The 20,319-nt window shown below is 39.1% G+C and overlaps 1 protein-coding gene across 2 annotated transcripts in view; it reads right to left on the bottom strand.

Annotated features, from left to right (window-relative positions):
• Positions 1-20,319, bottom strand: part of TOX (thymocyte selection associated high mobility group box) — a 258,050-nt gene that overhangs the window by 65,304 nt on the left and 172,427 nt on the right. For both annotated transcript variants that reach the window (XM_066578295.1, XM_066578296.1), the window contains one exon: positions 118-396. In XM_066578295.1, the coding sequence (XP_066434392.1) occupies positions 118-396 (279 nt within the window). The remainder of the gene's footprint in view (positions 1-117; positions 397-20,319) is intronic.

Below are 20,319 nucleotides of genomic sequence, written 5' to 3'. Positions count from 1 at the left end.
CCACCCCTCTAAAAGATATAATTTGTAATGCAATTTTGAGTGATAGTCTCAAAGAGGCACCACTGTATATGGTTACATTTCTCCTTGAGCACAGAGGATACACTGAATTCTTCATACCTTTGCTGCATCTTCTACTTCGTCTTCATGAACTGAACTAGATGGTGAAGGTGTAGCAGATTTGCTTCCTGGTGGAGATGGGGAATTATGTGCAACAGCGTTTCCCCCAATATTTAAACCAAGCTGTGCACTGAGTTGTGACTGGTTAATTGTAGTCAGCTGACCATGCTGCATCATTGCCGTCTGGCGGATATCTTGTGGCTGGACTCTTGGTCTCATGGCTGCCATTTGTGAGTGAGAAGTATATTGATTCCTGTCTGAGTTCTGCAAATCCTGCATCTGATCAAACAAAAGAAGGTAATCAAAATCACTACAGTATAGTATACACAATGCAAACAATACAATGTGTTCAGATTCAATCACAGACCCAGAATGCTCCCATGAATTATACTGATTTGTCATGTTCATGCTCATTTTTAGAGCATCATAATTCTTTACTTGGTCAAGGAAAAATAGTTTTTAGTTAAATTACATACTAGTTTCAAAACGTCATTGAAAAAATAACATTTATAGACATAACCTGTATGTATAATATGTCTACAGCAATTTTATAAAGTAGTCCCGAAGTATAAAAAGAAAAAGCCAGCCAGAGGATAATGGTATAAAATAAAGAAAAAAACTATGCTTACCTTTTAGATGGCCCATGATCTGGTTCTGGAAGCTCCTGCAGCAGTCACGTGTTGTCCAACTTTCATGTAACTGCTCAGCCAGTCACTGGCCTCAGTAGTCATGTGCTGTTCATGCAAGATGACTGCTGAGGCCAGTGATTGGCTGATTAGTTATATGAATGACGATTGGCACATGGACGTTGCAGGTACTTCCAATATCTGACTGGCATGGACCGGGCTGACCTCGCTGGATGGGGGAACATCTAAAATGTGAATATAGTTGTTTTTCTTTATTTGATACCATTATCCACTGTGTGGCTTTCTTTTCAAATCTAAACTGGGAAGCTGGTTGTAGATATGCGTTCATTAGTGACAGTAAAACCTATAGTGAAAAATTAAAATCAGTTATACTTCTATTAAAATAGTTGCCTTGTCAACTCCTTCCAAAAGTCCTATAGGGCATAGGGATGGCATATGGGGAAACCACCTGCTCTGGTCCACTTGTGTGAGATAGATCCGAGAACTCCAAGCAAGTAGCTGCTCTTGCTCTGGCTGACTCCTTTCCTCTATTAGTGCATGGACAACCATTCATTTTTTTTAAATTAAAAGAAGACTGTAGTCAACCAAGTGACACCACACAAGCACACATACATACCACATATGACCATCCTGATGCACTCTCCTTCCGACTACAACAGTATCTGACCCTCAATTATGATGTTGTGCTCTCAAGCATCAGCCAGCAAGACCAGATCTTTTCAAATTTGTGTGTGCATTTCCCATTGAGATACAGAATTTTATTCAATGGCACATATTTGTTAACTAGTTGTGTGCAAGTGTAGGGATATCAGGAGACTTACAAGTCATAATAATAATTTTCCTTCTACAAAATAACAAAAAGTAAAAGAAGATTCTATTATAAGACTCTTGAATAATGTTATCAATGAGGCCTAAAAGACATACTTGTGGGGTTAACATTTCAGGAAAGTGGAAGTTATTACACATAAAGATGACAATATTCCTCCAAAAGAGAGCCACTTTCGAGCACGACCATACCAAATGTAGGAAGGTACTCTTTACACCCCAACACCTGAATCAAAGGTCTGACGAGGAGGCTTCATTCCTTTTAAGCTTAAAGGGAGTGAACTGTAATCTATTTAAGAGCCACTCCGGTGAAATTCTTTTTTTCATTCATTATGTAGCTCTCCCCTAGTGTAAATGAGCTTGTGTTACCTTGGTTAGTTATTCCTTGCCATCTAAAACGTCTAGCCTCTTTCTCCACAAAGGAGACCTCCAAAGTGTGACAGGCAATCAGGTGAGAGGGTAGAGATGGAAAAATGTGTTTTTGACAGGTAGCCCATTAAGGAATTTGACTTGAATTAGAAAATCCCATAAACTAATCACCAAAGAATAGAATGAGACCTAAACATCTTTCCAATCCTCAAGAGTCCACCTCCCATTTATGGTAGGCTTTACTGAATGGTTTTATGTCAACAGTTTGAAGAAGAATGTAATTTGGGTAAGGGATTTTGAAAGGTCCAGGATACCAGTCAGCTTCTCAAGTTCAGAAAAAGACACTCCTAGCAACAAAGTCCCAAACTGGGCCTGAAAGGCATGTCAAAGTTGTAAGTAAAAGAAAGCAGTAATACTTAACACCCCGTATCTATCCCCCATCTCCTCCACAGTCCAAAACACTGAACTTTCTGAAAGCACTTGAGAGAAAAGCTTCAGCCCCAGTTTTGACAAGTAGGACAAGTATAGAAGCAAAAAGAATTGTGGTAGTTGAGGGTTCACCCACAAGTGGATTCTCGAGAAGTAGATGGAAGTCATATTATCATCAAGCAGTTTCTGTGCTATCTTCCAGGTTTTAGCAACTGTTTGGAGTAGAAGCAATAAGCAGTAGAATGACCATTGAGTTGATATATTTGCTTCAAGCTAGCTTAGATGTAGATATTATTGTCTATGGTGATTAGAACCCATACAAGGTCTCCATGACAGACATTTATAGGAGACCTAATGTCTTCAGAATCTTTCATTAGCACAGCGTGAAGATTTTGGCCTGAGCCTTCAAGCTCCCATATCTCAGCAGAGAAGCAGACTAACAAGTTTATTTTTGCATTGTTTTTTTGTTTTTTTTAAGTTTTGATATTTTCCTAAACTTTTCAGCTAAAAAACAAGGTTGCATCATAGTAAGTTTTGTTTTACAGCAAAGTAGATGTGTACTGTTTGGATTTCTTCTAAGGATTAAGCTAGAAATATTTGGCATCTGAGGCATAACACAGAAAACTGATCAAGTTAAATAAATTTGTTCACACCTCTGTGTCACCCAAGTTCCACTTAATAAAACAAGGCATTTGCTTGTGGCAAAATACAAACCATTCTATAAATAATTTCTGAAATCATTATAATAATTTTCTAACTCCATTTCATCATAAACTGCACACTTTCATATCTATTCTAGACAATTGTACTGCATGAATTCCATTAAAGAAAATTATATCTGACCAAAGAAGTACATTATGTATCTATTGGAAAATATAGCATGTGAAATATAAGCAATGAGTTATCATTTAATTGCAATATTCACCTTAAGATTAGAAGCAAAAGGTGTTCTTCATGCTACAACATTATGAAATAATATTATATGGTTTTATGCGTATAAGGAGCAGACTAGGTCGAAATAACTGTGCTGCTTAGTAATTTTTGTACATATATTAAGCATTGGCCATATCCATAAGGGATTTATGGAAACATATAAGACTTTCTCCATTTAGAATTTATCTTTAAATGAGAAGTTCAACTCTAGGAGTAAGATGAACTGTTGACACTCACAAGCTGCTGGTGTTGATGCTCCATTTTGCATAAATTTCTAATCAAGATATTTAATGGGGACTCTGCCATGACACTGAACTTTTTCCTTTGATGCTTGTGGTGGACCCTTCTCCTTGGGCTTGTCGGTGTGCAGGTGGGCAGTGGATTCCTGGAGGCGGTGAGTTGACCTGTTTTTTTGTTTGATGTCAATTAAAGGTGCAAGAATATCTCCTGGAACTACATAACTAATAATCATAGAATCATAGAATGGTAGAGTTGGAAGGGACCTCCAGGGTCATCAGGTCCAACCCCCTGCTCAGTGCAGGATTTACTAAATCATCCTACACAGATATTTGTCCAGCCTTTGTTTGAACACTTCCATTGAAGGAGAACTCACCGCCTCCCGTGGTAACCTGTTCCACTCATTCATCACCCTCACTGTCAGAAAGTTTTTTCTAATATCTAATCTGTCTCCTCCCTTTCAGTTTCATCCCATTGCTTCTAGTCTTGTACAAATGAGAAAAGGGCTGATCCCTCTGCACTGTGACAGCCCTTCAGATATTTGTAGACCGCTATTAAGTCTCCTCTCAGCCTTCTTTTTTGCAAGCTAAAAATTCCCAGATCCTTTACCCGTTCTTCAAAGAACATGATTTGCAGACCGCTCACCATCTTGGTAACTCTTCTCAGAACTTGCTCCAGTTTGTCTGTCTTTTTTTAAAGTGGGGTACCCATAACTGGACACAGTATTCCAGATGAGGTCTGACTAAGGAAGAGTAGAGTGGGATTATTACCTCACATGATCTAGACTCTATGCTTCTCTTAATACATCCCAGAATTGTGTTTGCCTTTTTGGCTGCTGCATCACATTGTTCACTCATGTTCAGTCTATGATCTATTTGTTCTTTATGATCTAATGGTAACTTTCAGATCATAAGTTGCAATGTTTTTGAAAATTCCACATTTGCTTCCCAGCAGCCTACAGATTGCAAATGGACAGATTGCAGATTATAGCATAAAAGTCTATGTCTGCTTACTGGTTCACTGTGAAGCAACAGGGAATTTGACTTTCTCCCAACTACCCTTCACCTTATCAAATGTTGCCAATGATAAAAATAGAGGGATTGTCCACTTTGGATAATGCCTTTTTGTAGCGTAACCAGCAATTAGCTGCAATCCTTCGGGGAAATCTATAAACAAGTGTTCAATTCCCCCGCAGTACCACATAAAGGAAATGAAGCATGGGCAAAGTGCCCATTGAAATAAAATGGATGTGCATGTAATACAAGGACATCTTGGGTGAGAAAGAGACTTTTAAAAGGGCTGTCTCATGAAAACAATCAAATAAGGATGTCATGAGGAGGCAGTTCAAGACCTTCCTTTATTAGCTATAAAGGTTCAGCCTGGACATGTACTACATGGTTATTCATTGAAATGGGTGCATGGCTGAAACTTCCCTCCCATGTAATCAGCTGATTGCTGGGGATTCCACGGAACAGACTCAAAATGATATCCTTAAAAAGGGGCTATGTTTTTGAGACATCCACTTTAATTGTTTGACTTCATGTGATTAGTATAAACAACAGTTGTGAAAATTTATTTAGATGTTAAATGTGGATGATTGCCGAAGCCTGTGTTTCTGTTCCTGTATGTGTTGCAGCCATGGCTTGCATGCGCCTTCACATTCAATTGATTTGTTGAAAGTGCTGACTTTGTTTTTTTTGTATGCATTCCTTTAAATGAGTACCAAGCTTGCTGGGGGTAGGGGGGGTTCTGCCAGTGCACAGCTGTTTGACTGAAGATTCAGCATGAGTCCAAATAGCCCAAAACAATGTAGACTTCCCATGGCTTCTTGCAAAAATTACAAGGTCAAGCGATGGCTACATGGTCAATTGAGGGCCCCACATCTTTCACATCTGCGTTAAGGTTCAGTTCAGGGTTTTATGTTTCTCTACTCCGTTTTTGGAGTAAACTGAAATAAATCTACAAAAAAAAAAGACAGATTTGCTTTTTTCCCCAATTGAATTTCAAAAAAACAGAAAGCGAATGGAAAGGCTTCAGTCAGCTTCCATTCCGTTAAGATTCCATTTTTTGGGACAGGAGAATAGCGCAGTCTGCAGCATTTTTTTTCATCCAAAAGATCTTATGCAGTGGAAGCAAGCAGAAGCCTTTCCTTTTCTTTCCATTTTTTTTAAATCAATGGAGAAAAAAACGGATGTTTTTTTCTGTCTTATTTCAGTTTCTCTCCTCCAAAAACACAGCAGAGAGACAGGGACTCTGAAGTGAGCCCTGACAGAGGTGTGAACCCATATAGTATATACTAAATATAGTATGGTGTGATGAAAAAAGACATATGTCCATCTAGTTCAACCTGTTACCCCCTCAATGTTGATCCAGAGGAAGGCAAAAAAAAATCTCAATAAGGGAAAAAGCCAGTTTTCCCTTATTTAAAGGTTTTTTTTAGTGAAATACTATTGATGACCTATCATCAGGATAGGTCATCAATAGTTGATCGTCCGGGGCTCGCCGCTCGGGACGATGACCGATCAGCGCATGCTGTCAGCGCCACAATAAAACAGAGGTTGAAGCAGAGTAGCCTCCGCGCTAACCTCCGTGTAGTGGCCGGCGCTTGTAACTGCAGGCAGGGCTCTGATTGAAATCAATGAGAGCTGTGCCTGCACTTACTAGCACAGTCCACTACATGGGAGGTGGGCGCCGAGACTGCGAAGTCTCTGCGCTGACTTCCTTATAGCGGCCGGTGCTTGTTACTGCTGGCACACCTCCCATTGATTTCAATGAGAGCCGTGTGCCTGCAGTTACAAGTGCTGGCCACTACATGGAAGATCGGTGGGGAGGCTTCCGCTCCGACCTCTGTGTTATTGCCGAACTGAAAGCATGCGCTTCCATAGCTGATCTGTCGGGGTCCCAAGGGCGGACTCCAGCCGATCAACTATTGATGACCTATCCTGAAGATGGGTCATCAATAGTATTTCACTAGAAAACTCTTTAAGGCAAAAAACTTGTCTAATATCCTTGTTTTTGTGGTGGGAAAACCAACAATTTGACGTTTTATCCCGCCTATGAAATTACTAGCAAACTGCTGTCATATGCAATTCATGGGGAGAAGATGCCAACAAACTTACTGGTAATGGAAGCCAAAGCTATTTATACATAGATTAGAATCCCAGTTAGGTCCCAAATATTGTCCTCAAACATATCTAGTAGATTTATTCTATCCAAATCTCTATTTATGAGACAATGAATGAAGTCCCCTGTATTATCCCAGTTCTCTTATATCCGGGGGGATCTGCTTTGCGGCAGATTACAAAATCCTGTTGTGATCTCAAGTAAATCATTTCAATCTCTGTGTGTCATTCACCGTGTAGGATTACTAGCCTGTAAATTCACAGCAGCCTTACAGAACAAGCAGTGTATAAAAATAAATACACCAGTTTTTACTCCCAGCCAAATATGTTCACTTGCAAAGCTATCATTATCTCTGCCTCTAGCAGACAATCTATATCAAAACAGTTGTACACATAAAACTCTAACTACATCTTGACTGAATCTTTTTTGATCCAGCTGTTTTACTGAATAGCAGTTGGTGAACAGAGAGCAAGAACATGGGTAGCCCTCGGGCCCTGCTTGCTAATGTTACTCACCAGCTGCTGCTTTCTATGGTGTTAGCAGGCAAGACCTGGATGAATGCCAGCTTCAGCAAGAGCAAAAGACAGTGAAGCATCTTTGAAGCCCTTTCATTTACCCCTGTCTGTCATCGCTTGACACTGAACATTGTTGAGTACTGTCCCCACGGCTACTAAAAAGATCATGGCAGAACTGCACTGTGATCAGACTGGACCCCACTGTAGAAATTAATTGCTTTGGGGGAAAAGCTTTGACAAAAAAAAAAATAAAGCAGTTCCAACATATGTCATTAGAGGTGATTTATCATTCAAACAGGTGACAGACTGTATAATCCACACATAATTGTAAGAACGGAGCATTACCATGCAGGATCAACAATGGGAGGACGCAGGTCTACTATATAACTGAATTGTCAAAAGAAATGTATTATTGTGATTTGTAGCATTTACTGCCCAGTGATAGAGCTCAATATTTCATTTTTGAGGGGGAAATTTGCTTCCATTTACTTTATTGTTCATTCGAAATCCATTTATTTTAGATATAATTATGAGTATTATATAAGTCCTCATGCAATTTCTTCACTGCAAGAACAAGAGTAAAAAAAATCAATATTGGATGGTCTTCCTTCCGAGAGATTAATAGGAGCAAACTTTTCAAAAGTTCGGTTTGACCGGTTTGGGAAATTTTGTGAAAAAGCTGGGGTCCTAGGTTCAAATCTGATGAAAGACAACATTTGTGTTTCTTGTTCTTCTCCTCATTCAGAGAAGGCAGAAGAAGTATGGTGGCTTTGTGGTTAGCACTGTTGTCTTGTACTGCCAGAGATCTAGGTTCAAATCTGACGATAGACAACATTTACATGGACCTTATAAAACTCCATGAAGATGTTGTCCTTGGTTAGAATTGAACTTAGGACACCAGTGCTGCAATACAACAGTACTAACCACTGAGCCTCATCCTTACTATCGCCATGCTCTTAGACAGTGTTCAATACGCATTTTAGGGGTTTTTATGAAGTTCCAGTTTGACTGGAGCCAACCGCCTGAGCTTTGGGTTCTCACTGAACTGAGCTTTTAGCAAAGTTCAACCTGAAACAGGGTTCTACTGGTGCTTAACACTACAAAAGATAATGAGGTAGAGGAAATAAAGGCAGAAAGATGTGAACTGAAAGATGACCTCAACCTTCCTCTGTATCATATACATAATGCACTTTCTGATTACATGGTCAGAATGTATAATTTTAGTGGATGTCATGTTAGTTCCTGTTGAAATTGATCTTGTAATCTAATACTAATATTTATTGCTACAAAGTGTGTACATATGAGTTGAAAAGAAGTTCCCAAAGAAGAAGCCCGTTTTGGACCACTCCCCTTTCCCCCTGCATATTACTCCTCCTTCCTACAAGCACCACAACATTACGCATATGGTAATGGGAAACTGGAGGTCACATTGATATTCTTAGAGGGTAGCTCTGAAAATTATTCCAGCTGCTTGTTCTACCAGAAGTTTAAAAGTGATGGCCGGAGAAGTCGCCAGGACAGTGGGTGGTCCAGTTGCTTAGCTAACTGTATAAAGATGAAGGCTTCCCCAGCAAAAGTAACAAACAAGCACCAACTCATACTCTCCTATCATGAATCAGTACAAAATAGGGGCTGTGTGGAACTTTATTACAGAATCCTCCCTTTCTTGAGTATAGGAGAAATGCAAATCCTAGCAAAACTCAGAAATACTCAAAGCACTTAAACGCCATGCAGATATGAACCCAAAGACACACATTGTGTCTTTCCTCTGTTAAACTACACTGAATGACCACTTTATTGGAGGCACCAATATAATAGCACATTGGATGTCCTTTGGTCTTCAAAACCACAGCATTTCATCATGACTTAGATTCTATTAGGCGTTGAAGTTGTTCTGCAAGAATATTAGCCCATGCAGTCAGGAGAGCTTTTCGCAACTGCTGCAAATTAGATGGGAGTACTGAAATGCTCTGAACAACTGACAAGAAGGGTTCATCAATTGATGCCACATTCTGCCCCTCATCAGCATGGTGCAATAGAAATCTGGATTCGTCAGACCAGACAATGGTGTTCCAATGCTCAATGACCCAATCTTTGTGCTCTTTTGCCCATGGCAGTCTTGCTTTCCTGTTTCTTTTCGACAGCAATGACCCTCTAACTGGTCATCTACTGTTATAACATATCTGTCCTAAGGAACAACAAGTTGTGTGTTTCAACACATTAGTTGGAGCCCCTATTTGCTTGACTACATCCACAGGAACCCCTGTTGCCAGATTTTTTTTCTTCCATTAACCCATTATCAGTGTATTTTCCACACTGCTGGATGAGAAAACACTACAGGGTTGCTAGTTTTGAAATATTGGCCCTAGCTAATTTAGCACCGACGCCCATGCCCATAGTCAAATAGATTGCTTGATGTCCCCATTCTAATATTTTTTAATTGAAACTGATCCACAAAAAAACTTGCTCACTTGAATTTATCCTGTACTCTGTGGTCACATGTCTAATTTCCATACAGGGAAGCTTCAATCATGAAAGAGCTGGTGTCTCTAATAAAGTAGCTATTCCGTGTATATCCAACACTAAAACTAATTTGAAGATTGCTGCTCCCCATGATGCACTTATTGACATAGCAAAGAAAAGTAGGCAAAATGCAAAATGCACTAAAACAACTCATAAGGAAATAGACGTACATCATTTTTGGCTTATAAGGAAGCCCTGTTTTGATATGCAAAGTTGGGAGTATCTGCCCTGTTCTCCAATTCTCCAACACTATTTTGATTATACTGACTTTCTTTGAAAAGTATAAATGGACTTTGATCTTCCTTCATAAAATATATTTGCTAGAGGGGTTATTCACATAAACTCTGAAGATAGCACACATCTCCTTCTATACACTTAAATATAAATAAAAGAGCATACAATGTCATTTTCCTTACAGTGCCTTTTATGCTTTCATGTTTTATATGAAAGGGTAAAGGTCTAAAATCTAATCAAAAAAGTCCTTGACTGCTATTCACCTTCATTATAATAACATTCTCCTTAAACCAACATAATCATGAGCAGTTATTAAAAGGGTTAAAACATATTAAACGTCAAACAATTTCCCTTGATTTAAAGTTCTAAAAAAGAAACAGAATAGGCTTTCTTTCTGAATTATTTAAATCTTTACTGACTGATCGGTGAACCATGAAATTAGAAAAATGTCGTTGTTAAAAGGGCTCTTTGGTTCTTATAAAACTTTAGCTTAAAACTATGAACTTAAGGCCATTTGAAGAAATGGGATTTTATCCATAATACATGCTATTTAGAGATTAAAGGTTGCCGTAATTAAAACTTTCTCCTGCAAATAGTAGATAATATATTATTACACAAGGAATCTGTATGTTTAGCTAATATATTTGTGTAGCCGTTTTGTATTACTAGAACAGTGTCCACTAATTTAGCCGCTCGCATGAAGTAATTAGCATTTGAAGACACTAATTTTACCACATGTAGGTAAATAATGAGCTAATCTATTAATTATTCGCTCTCTCCCGGTTGCCTTAAACTAATTTTAATTGTCAGGAGAAAAGCAGAAAACACTTTGCTGAGTGATACTGGAATTAGCTGATTGATTTTCATATTGTTAGATTTTATGAACTGTGCAGATCATTTACCCTTTACCGCAGGCGCTACTGTGACCACTGACCCCTGTTATCCCTGTGGCTCGTGTTAAACAGTGTTAGAAGTTGAATATACATATTGAGATCAATCTTAATAAACATGAAGAAAAAAATTGTACAAAAATAAGGGAACGATTAAAAAAAAAAAAGCACAATGAAAAAATTTGGGGGAGGTGGCAACAATATTAATCTTAAATGGCCACTAACAAACTGCTATTTATTTTATTTACCTAAAATGATGTTTTTGCGCTGAAAAGTCACTATAAAATGCTGTCCCCCTTCTTCCTAGCTTACTGCCTACTGTCTGATATCAAGTAGTTGACAAGGGATGCAAGGACATTGGAACAGTATGCATAAGAGGAGGATTATTTATCATGCTCATTGGACTGCATAGAGGAGATGAGGGGGATGGAGAGGAGGAGGAAGAGGAAGGGGAGGGAGAGACACACAAATGTGATAGAGGTGCTAAGGGTGAGTTATTTGCAGCTGTTTATTTACAGTAATACTGTACAATGTCCTACATGGTGATGTTATGTCTCTCTGTGTGTTATGGACAGCTAGGGACCAGGATCTGTATTTCTCTGTGCCCCAGTATAAAGAACATAGCACAACAGCTGAGCTCCTCCCACCAGCCCTGAAAGAATTGAGAATCAGGGGGGAAAATGGGGAAAATACAAGATACAAGTAATAAAAATAGTGTTATTCCTCATGTACACACACATTACAGTTTATTCAGAAAAGTCATCTGAAAAGTTAGGTATACTTTAATTTCATGGGCAATTAGTTAAACTTTTAATATGTTTTTTGAGTGTGGGGAGAAGCCAAAGTATCCAGAGGAAACCCCTGTAAAATAAATTCTATGCAGATGTTTTTGGTTGGCTTTCAACCCAAGACCCCAGGGTTGCAAGGCAGTAGTGCACACTTCTGAGCTACTCTGCTGTCCACCTAGCAGGCCTTTATGCATATTTTGTGAACAAATACTGTAAAATAATGTGATATGTCTCTTATTGCTGTACAAAAACAATCCAAATTTTAGGCTCTCAATTAGCAGAGTTATGACAATTGTATAGAGGGTCAATAGCATTAGGACATTCCATTGGTCTAAATTCCCTTCCACATGGCAGCCACCTGATAAACCTAGCCATAGTGAAGACTAAATACTGTAACCTCAAGTTTACAAGTGATGACAGCTGTAATAGGGTTAGCCATGTATAGACCAAGGAAGGTAAATTTAAACTACATTTAAAAAAATTAGGTAGAACTTTATTGACTTGTGTCTTCTTCAATCTTATTTTGTACTGCAACTATGAAAATTAGGCTTGATGATAAACCACATCTACATGAAAGTAATATTTGCTAGGTTAACTTGATTGCATATTCATAAAAACAGGGAATGTTTCTTATTTCATGTAAAATGCCCTTGTAACCTACAAGCAGTTATTTTTGCGCTGGGAGAGAAATCTGACAAGAGAGATATACATTGACTTTTACCGTGTAAAAAAATTCTGCATGTTAATACACATAATTATTCACATTTTCTTCAAACAAGGCTTTGATGAATCAGCTGGTTGTGTAGATGAATATAGATAAATGACTTTGGTGTCAGATGGCACTATCACTATGTGTTCAGTACAAAGCAAGCACTAGAACCATTCATGGGGCTTTGATTGAAAAGCTGCAACTGAATAAACTTTCCCTTGAGCAAGCAGAAAAAAGCACATCCATTAACAGAACACTGATGACATCATGTGTGTATGAAGTTACCTGAATCTTGATTATTATTTTGGTCCATGTGAGAGAGCTACAATAAGGAGTCCAGCGTTATATTTTAAGCAATTTTACCCTTCTATTGTAAATATACATTGGCATACAAGGATACTTCTCTTGTCCCCAAACTAGAAGGGACCATTGTGCTCTAAAGTTACATCTACATCAGTTTATCATTAGAGTTGAGCGAACATACTCTGCCGAGTTTGATGCTCATTCGAGTATTAGCGTACTCGATGGTGCTCGTTACTCGAATAAGCATCACGCCGTGTTCGAGCCCGCCCCAGTTTTGGCCCCTCCCCGCCGTGACGCAGCGTGCACATCAACGGCAAATTTTTTTGGCTGGCAGGGAGGAGAGAGAAAGAGAGAGAGCGACCAAAAGAAAGAAAAAAGCTCGAGACCCGGCGGCCCACATACAAAAATGCTCGGGTCTCCCATTGTAGTCAATGGGGTTCGTTACTTGAGTAGAGCTCTCGAATTTTACGAAAAGCTTGACTCGAATAACATGAACCTGAGCATTTGGGTGCTCGCTAGAGATGGCGAACGTGCTCGGCCATGCCCCTTTTTCGCCCGAATACCGCGATTTTCGAGTACTTCCGTACTCGGGCGAAAAAATTCGGAGGTCGCCGTGGCGGCGCGGGGGGTTGCAGCGGGGAGTGGGGGGGGGGAGAGGGAGAGAGAGAGGGCTCCCCCCTGTTCCCTGCTGCTACCCCCCGCGCCGCCACGCCTCTCCCTGCCCCCCGGCGCACCCGAGTACTTTTCACCCGAGTAGTGAAGTACTCGAAAATCGCGGTGCTCGATTGCGAAATCGCCCTTACCGAGTACGTTCGCTCATCTCTAGTGCTCGCTCATCACTACTTATCATCACTATAAACAAGAGATTAGATGGTTCAATTTGGGGGTATATTCATTGTCTTAATCCAACGCATTATGGTGAAAATTAAAGTACATTTTTCCTATTTCTGTCCATCTTCTATATGTAAGGTTTACAAAAGAAAAAATATACTGCTTTCATTTTGGTACTTTAATAAATACACAACCACAGTATATGACCTACATAACAAGGAAAACACTGTATGGTCTTAATGGTGCCACCCATGTGCATAATTCACTATATAAACAGCTTATCTATCTATCTTATGTATCTGCAATACATATAAAATGTTTTACTTTAAGGCCCAAAATTTGCTCAAACGTCAGCGATCATTTCAGCTACTTAAGAGTTTATTAGCGTGCAAATGAAGCCTTTCGATGAATGTAGATAGCAGCTGGAGGGCTGTTTTCTGTATTCAGCTGCTTTGTTCTCGAGCGGGACTGCAGCTGAAAGAATGCTATCAGCGCTATCCCACTGAGAACTCAGCGTGTGGTCCCGATAAGACACATCACTGACTTCAAGCTGGTTTGAAGTCAGCGATGAACAAATAGTGCACGAAAGTGCACTATGGGCACACGTTTAGACGCAGCGATTATCTCTCAAAAGATGGCTTTTGAGCGAATTTTGAGCGATAATCGTTTTGTCTACATAGGCCTTAATGAAGAAGTAGCTTCATATACTATTTCATGAGATATAATGACCAGTACAAAGTTTAATGTTTTAGAATAAAGAGATTGGTCAACCACTAAGCCACTGTTCATATATGTGTCATGGTTTTTGTACAAAACAGAAGCCATGATGTTGTGTTGCATTTGTTGTACAATGCATCCTATGGTGCTATTGCTCTTAATTGGTTTAATGAAGTCTCTTGAGAATTTTTTGTAGTTTTCATAGATTTGATGAGAAGAAAGGTGCTGCAATCTGCATTATTTCTCCTATCAAGTCTAATGAAAAAGCCAATGGGGCTCTGATGCCTTAAATGTGAATATAACCTTAAATAGGCTCTAACTTTTCACACAACTTATGCTTATCTAACAGCCTGTGTGTGTAATCTTGTAATATAGTTGCATTATACTTTTTAGTTTTACCACTGAAAATCAAGTTTGAAGTAACAGCAACTAGGGGTCTCCCTTCCAGCACCTTTACAATCCACTGCTTGTTGTTAGTTATTTGGCTTCTCTAGTAACATGGACATGAGGACATTGCTAGTTATTACATGCAACAGAGGGGCGGGCATTCAGATGCACCCTTGCAACTGATTGGAGCACGGCTATGCAAGGAAGAATGGGAAATGTGGGAGAAGAATCCTGGCCAGTACGGTTCTGGTAAAATGCCTGGCTTAGGACTAGAGATGAGTGAGCGTACTCGGAAAAGCACTACTCGCTCGAGTAATTTGCTTTATCCGAGTATCGCTGTGCTCGTCCCTGAAGATTCGGGTGCCGCTGCTGCTGACAGGTGAGTCGCAGCGGGGAGCAGGGGAGAGCGGGCGGGAGAGAGGGAGAGAAAGATCTCCCCTCCGTTCCTCCCCGCTCTCCCCTGCAGCTCCCCGCTCCGTGCCGGCACCCGAATCTTCAGGGACGAGCACAGCGATACTCGGATAAAGCAAATTACTCGAGCGAGTAGTGCTTTTCCGAGTACGCTCGCTCATCCCTACTTAGGACACGTCCATTTCTATAAGTAGATTACAAACAGTTGGGCAGCAGAAATATAAGTAAATGTACACAGAAAACTGAATTGTAAGAGCTCAGACTGGGTGCGAACCAGCAGCCAAGGCTGTTTTTGAAAACTTTTTGAAAACTCAAGTACACATTTAAGCTCAAATATTAGAGTTCCAGTCTCCAGGTAGCATAATAAATACACATTCTGATGGCTTCGCCATTGGTGGTTTTGGGGTGCTCTCAATGATGCCACGCAAGGCAATGGCAGCAAGCATTAACCTGTGTCATTTCTCTACTATATATGTCAACAGAAACTCTCAATGATTACAAAAACATGTAACAGATGTGCCATTGCTTCATTTGTCTATGATGAAAGTGCTTTATCTATGTAATACTGCTGTAAGTGACCGGCTAATGGTAACATACGGCTACAGCTCAGAAGTGCTCATTTTAATGTAGTCATTGGAAAAATGCATTTGCAACCTTTTTAGCTGGGAACACTAATTAGATCTGTGAATGCAGAATCATCCTTCATGTAAAGTATATTTCTATAAACTAATATGGTCTTTCTACCATTACAAACAATTGGACTTCTTTTGAACTGCACCAGGTTTCAGAACCCAAAATGTTGTAATGTGCTTTTAATCTCCGAAATTGCTATGTTGACAGATACATTTATAAACATTAGCTATGTGAATTAGGCAAGTAAATTAGATTTTCGAGATGATGATTGGCATGACAAACAGTGGATATTCAAATAATTCACAGCGAAGCAAACAATGAATCATCTTCTAAGCAAAGATTATATGAAACTTCATTTATCCTGTGTGACCAGCGAGCAAAGGTTGTACTTTAATGAATGGAAAGTAGCAGTGAGGTCAGTTTTAAAAGCCTCCCAAGCTGAATGTCTGACATCTCAGAACATTAAAACAGCCAGCATGGTAATTATTGTTTTGGCGGTCAATGGAAGTCAGTCTGTGGCTTCAGGAGTATAAAATAAGCATTACAATAAGGGGAAAAAAAGAGACAACTCTTATTGTATTTTTACTATTGCTGCACTCAAGGGAATATATACTATACTTGGTTTATAAGTGGGTGTATTTATGAAAGAAAAGACTATTTTGGTCAGAGAACATGGATGTTTCGCATTTTAGCAAGTACTATATAATTACTTTATGTACAAGTATCCATAGTTGTATATTTCTATAGGAAAATGTCATTTTGGACATCTAAACTGTCTTAACTGTTAGATTTGTAATAACCTTGAATGAGCTTCAGCTTTTGCCAAGTGTAGGGGTCAAATCTTTTAGACTTGTACTTCGATATTCAGATAATTTATGACTCATTAGCACCAGGTAAAACGGTTCAAGGTGTCATAATAGAGAGACTATTTTAGAATCAAAAAGATGAGTGGAGCAACTTTATAGTGGTGTTTGAAGGAAAAGTCTATAGTCAGACCGTACAATTGGGTCAATAGGCTAAATAAAGGTGCTGCTAACCAGATGTACACCTACTGGTGGTGGTCGTGAAATCATATGGAGAGAAGAGGAAAATAGAGCCTTGTGTGGTGCAGAGTGTAAGCTCTCACCTACAACCAGAAGGTTGCAAGTTCAATCCCTGCATGATTCAGGTAGCCAGCTCAAGGTTGACTCAGCCTTCCATTCTTCCAAGGTCGTTAAAATGAGAACCCAGCTTGGTGGGGGTACCTGAAAGCACTGCAGAATAAGTTGGTGCTATACAAATACCAAGATTTATTTATTTTTAATATCTGGCACCTTCCATGTGAGAACATTTAGACAAGAAGTGAAAGAACCAGTCTTCATTATTAAATGGTAAAACTAATAAGCCAGCATAAAATGCGTTTTGAGGCAAAAAGCCTCTTCTTCAGTCAGGCTGGGATAAGGGCTTTCAATTAAAAAGAAAGTGAGAGCCATAGGAAGGGCTTACAGAAGGGAAACAAAATAAAACATAAAAACAAAAAAAATATATATGTTACAAATAAGGTATGTAGGAATTGTCATTGTATTTTTTGCATATTTACATATATGCAGCTTTTGTACTAGGCATGCTTGCTATATACCTTGTTTGCAACATTTAAATTTTTGTTTTTATGTTTTATTTTGCTTCCGTTCTGCAACACCTTTTCTCTTCCCACACTTCTCACTTTCTTTTTAATTGTAAGCCTTTACCCCACCTGCCTGAAAAAGAGGCTTTCCGCCTTAAAACGCGTTTTATACAGGCTTATTACTTTTACCAGTTAATGAAGAAGACTTGATCCTCCACTTCTTGTCTAAACATTCTCACTTGGAAGGTTATGCTGTATGCCAGATATTTGCTCACACCATGACTCTATATGCTATAGAAGATGTAGATTCTATTAGAATCTATGAGATCTCTTCATGATTAGACCCTTGATAAGTATGGTTTTAATAAGAGAAATGGAATATTAACTTCATATGAGGGAACATCCTTTTGCTTGTTTTTGTGTGTGCTTGCCAATGGAGATAACTAAATGTTATGTCATATGGCACAAAATATTTTACTGTTCAGGCTATGTTTTCATTGTACTAATATAACAATGGCAACCATACTATGTAAGTAGATAACGAATTCTCCATTTCCCTTAAGCAACAAAATGACTGTCTTTTACTCTATTATAAAACTTTTACTAATTGACCATTTAAGAAGACATAAGTGTGAACAAAAATTGTGATTTCAATTTACGAACGGCCAGGTATTAAATAAATTTATATATACTAGTCAATAAGTTTGGTTTTCACCAGTTTATTTCACCGGACGCTAGTTTAAGAAAATGTAATGTGCCTGCAGAAACACACTGCTAGACCAATAGTGATACTCAAGATAGGCAGATTCACAATAGTAAAACATAAATACTGCTTTACAGCAAGCAACCCTTGACACGTTATGTCAGCTAAAGGAATGATAATTTGTTGCTATGTGCAAAGTTTTTTTTTTACACAGTTCCAACAACTGAGGCCTATTGTATAATCTATGGTGAAATAAAAAGCTTCAAAGGAGTTTTCCAGGGAAATACTATTGATGACCTATCCTCAATCAATGGGAGCTGAGCCTGCAGTTACAAGAGCCGGCCACTACACAGAGGTCAGCGTGGAGGCTTTGATCTGACCTCTGAGTATTTGTGGAGCTGACAGCATGCACCTGCTCAGCTGATTGGTCGGGGTCCCAAGCAATGCATCCCAGCCAATCAACTAGTAATGACCTATCCTGATGACAGATCATCAATAGTATATCCCTGGAAAACCCCTTTAAGATTCAGCATGGTGAATAATTTAGATGCGCGGTGGATCTGGAATGAAAAAATGGAAACCCATTGTACAAGTCCAGCTGAAAGCAAGTGAGACAAGTGAGCAATGTGACCAGTAACTGAAGAATGAGTTGGAAAGAGCTAGGACATCAAGGGGTAAAGAGACCCCAGAACAGCATCAGGCTCAAATTCAAAAAGAGAAAGACAGAGCCAGCACATCGAGCAATTGCAATTTGTTGTTGGAAGTTTTTCAGTATGATCCTTAGAGGACTGCATTCATCCTCCGAATGTTATTATTGAACAAATACACCAAATATGTGTAGTAGAGCCATGAATTTATTGATGACTTGGTATATTTAATGGATAAACAAAGAAGTTGATGTTCAAGAAATTCAAGTAGCTTTGCAGGCGGATATAAGGTTAAATCTTTTGCATGGTAGAATATGGGAAATTCTTCAAGAATGCTTTCAACATTCAGTTGAAATGTGTGTTCCCAAGTAAATGGCAGATGAACAAAATAATTGTGAAAGGACTTTAGGGGGAAATTTATCAAGGGCTGTGACATCGTTTTCTGTTGTCAAAAAGTCAAAAATATTGGCACAAACGGGGTTTTGTTAAGAAGTTTGCAACTTTTTGGTGTTTTACGTTTCTCGAAATAAGAGAAAAAAGTGGTGCAGTTTGTGTGGAGTGAGGTTCTTAGACAGAATTAAAAATTATGACCTTAGAAAAAGTAGCCAAATTGGTCAGAATCTCATTCCAGTAGGTAGGTGGCAAAAAAGGTCACTGCACATCTCTAGGCATAACTAAAGATGTGACTAATATCAGCGTGCAACACTGTGAGAGATTTTTTCCAAATAATGGCAACATGGCCTCCAGCAGAACTGGCCTTAAATCCCCCTCCTAATAAATTCCCCTCTTTGAGGGTGCGGGCAGACGAGCGTAGGCGTATTTACGTTCGCACGAGCGCAACGTATAATCGCCCGAGAGAACGTTTTTCACCGATCACGACGAGCTAGAAAGCGTATTTTCGTTTGTTCCTACTTTTCGGCCATCGAATATGCGTTGGCGCGTATTTCGGTTGCATATGTTCCGTTTTTTTTCGGGTTGCCGTTTTTACGCGCCGTAAAATCGCCCATGTGAACGAATACATTCGAAACCATTGCCTCAGATGGTCACGTATATACGTTTGGTCGCAAAAACGCGCCGTTTATGCGCTCGTCTGCCCGCACCCTGATTGTCATGTTCAACCAGATGTACATACAAAACTACAGTACCCAACATAAATGATGAGACATAAATGATGAACTTTAGGTGGGATTCACTTCCTGTAAGGCAACTGAAAGTCAACAAGAGAAATAAAGGTACAAAAATAGAAGGAGGAAACCTCAAGAAAGGTAAGAACCTGAACATCTTAATGAGGATATTTTACATTTTGGGCATATGTTTCTGAAGAAAGGTGTGCAAAACACAAAAATCCCAGACTCATGTCAAGGATAATAATATGGTTTCAAAAATGAGGAAAAAATGATGTTCCAGAATGGTAAATTCTTCCATCTGCCTAATAAAATGTTGATGGTTACCCAATTTTCTATTCCAAAAGTATTTTATTCGCGTATTTTCATGATAAAAACATACATTTGTCAATTGTGTGTAAAATTAAAGCAACGTAAATTAGTGTAGGTAAATGTAAATAAAAGTATTTTCACATCAAGAATTCGAGTATGTTTCCATTTTTTTCTCTCCTTAGACAGTTATCTACTGTCCAAACATGTCAACAATTATACCATGACAAAGACAATACTGACAGACATAGAAACACAGGGTAGGAGGGGGGGATGTTATATGGTGGTGGGTTGGGAGGGGGCAGGTGGATC

This window comes from Eleutherodactylus coqui, chromosome 9 (assembly GCF_035609145.1).
Source record: "Eleutherodactylus coqui strain aEleCoq1 chromosome 9, aEleCoq1.hap1, whole genome shotgun sequence".
Classification (NCBI taxonomy): Eukaryota; Metazoa; Chordata; class Amphibia; order Anura; family Eleutherodactylidae; genus Eleutherodactylus; species Eleutherodactylus coqui.
This window is presented reverse-complemented; position numbering and strand designations above follow the sequence as displayed.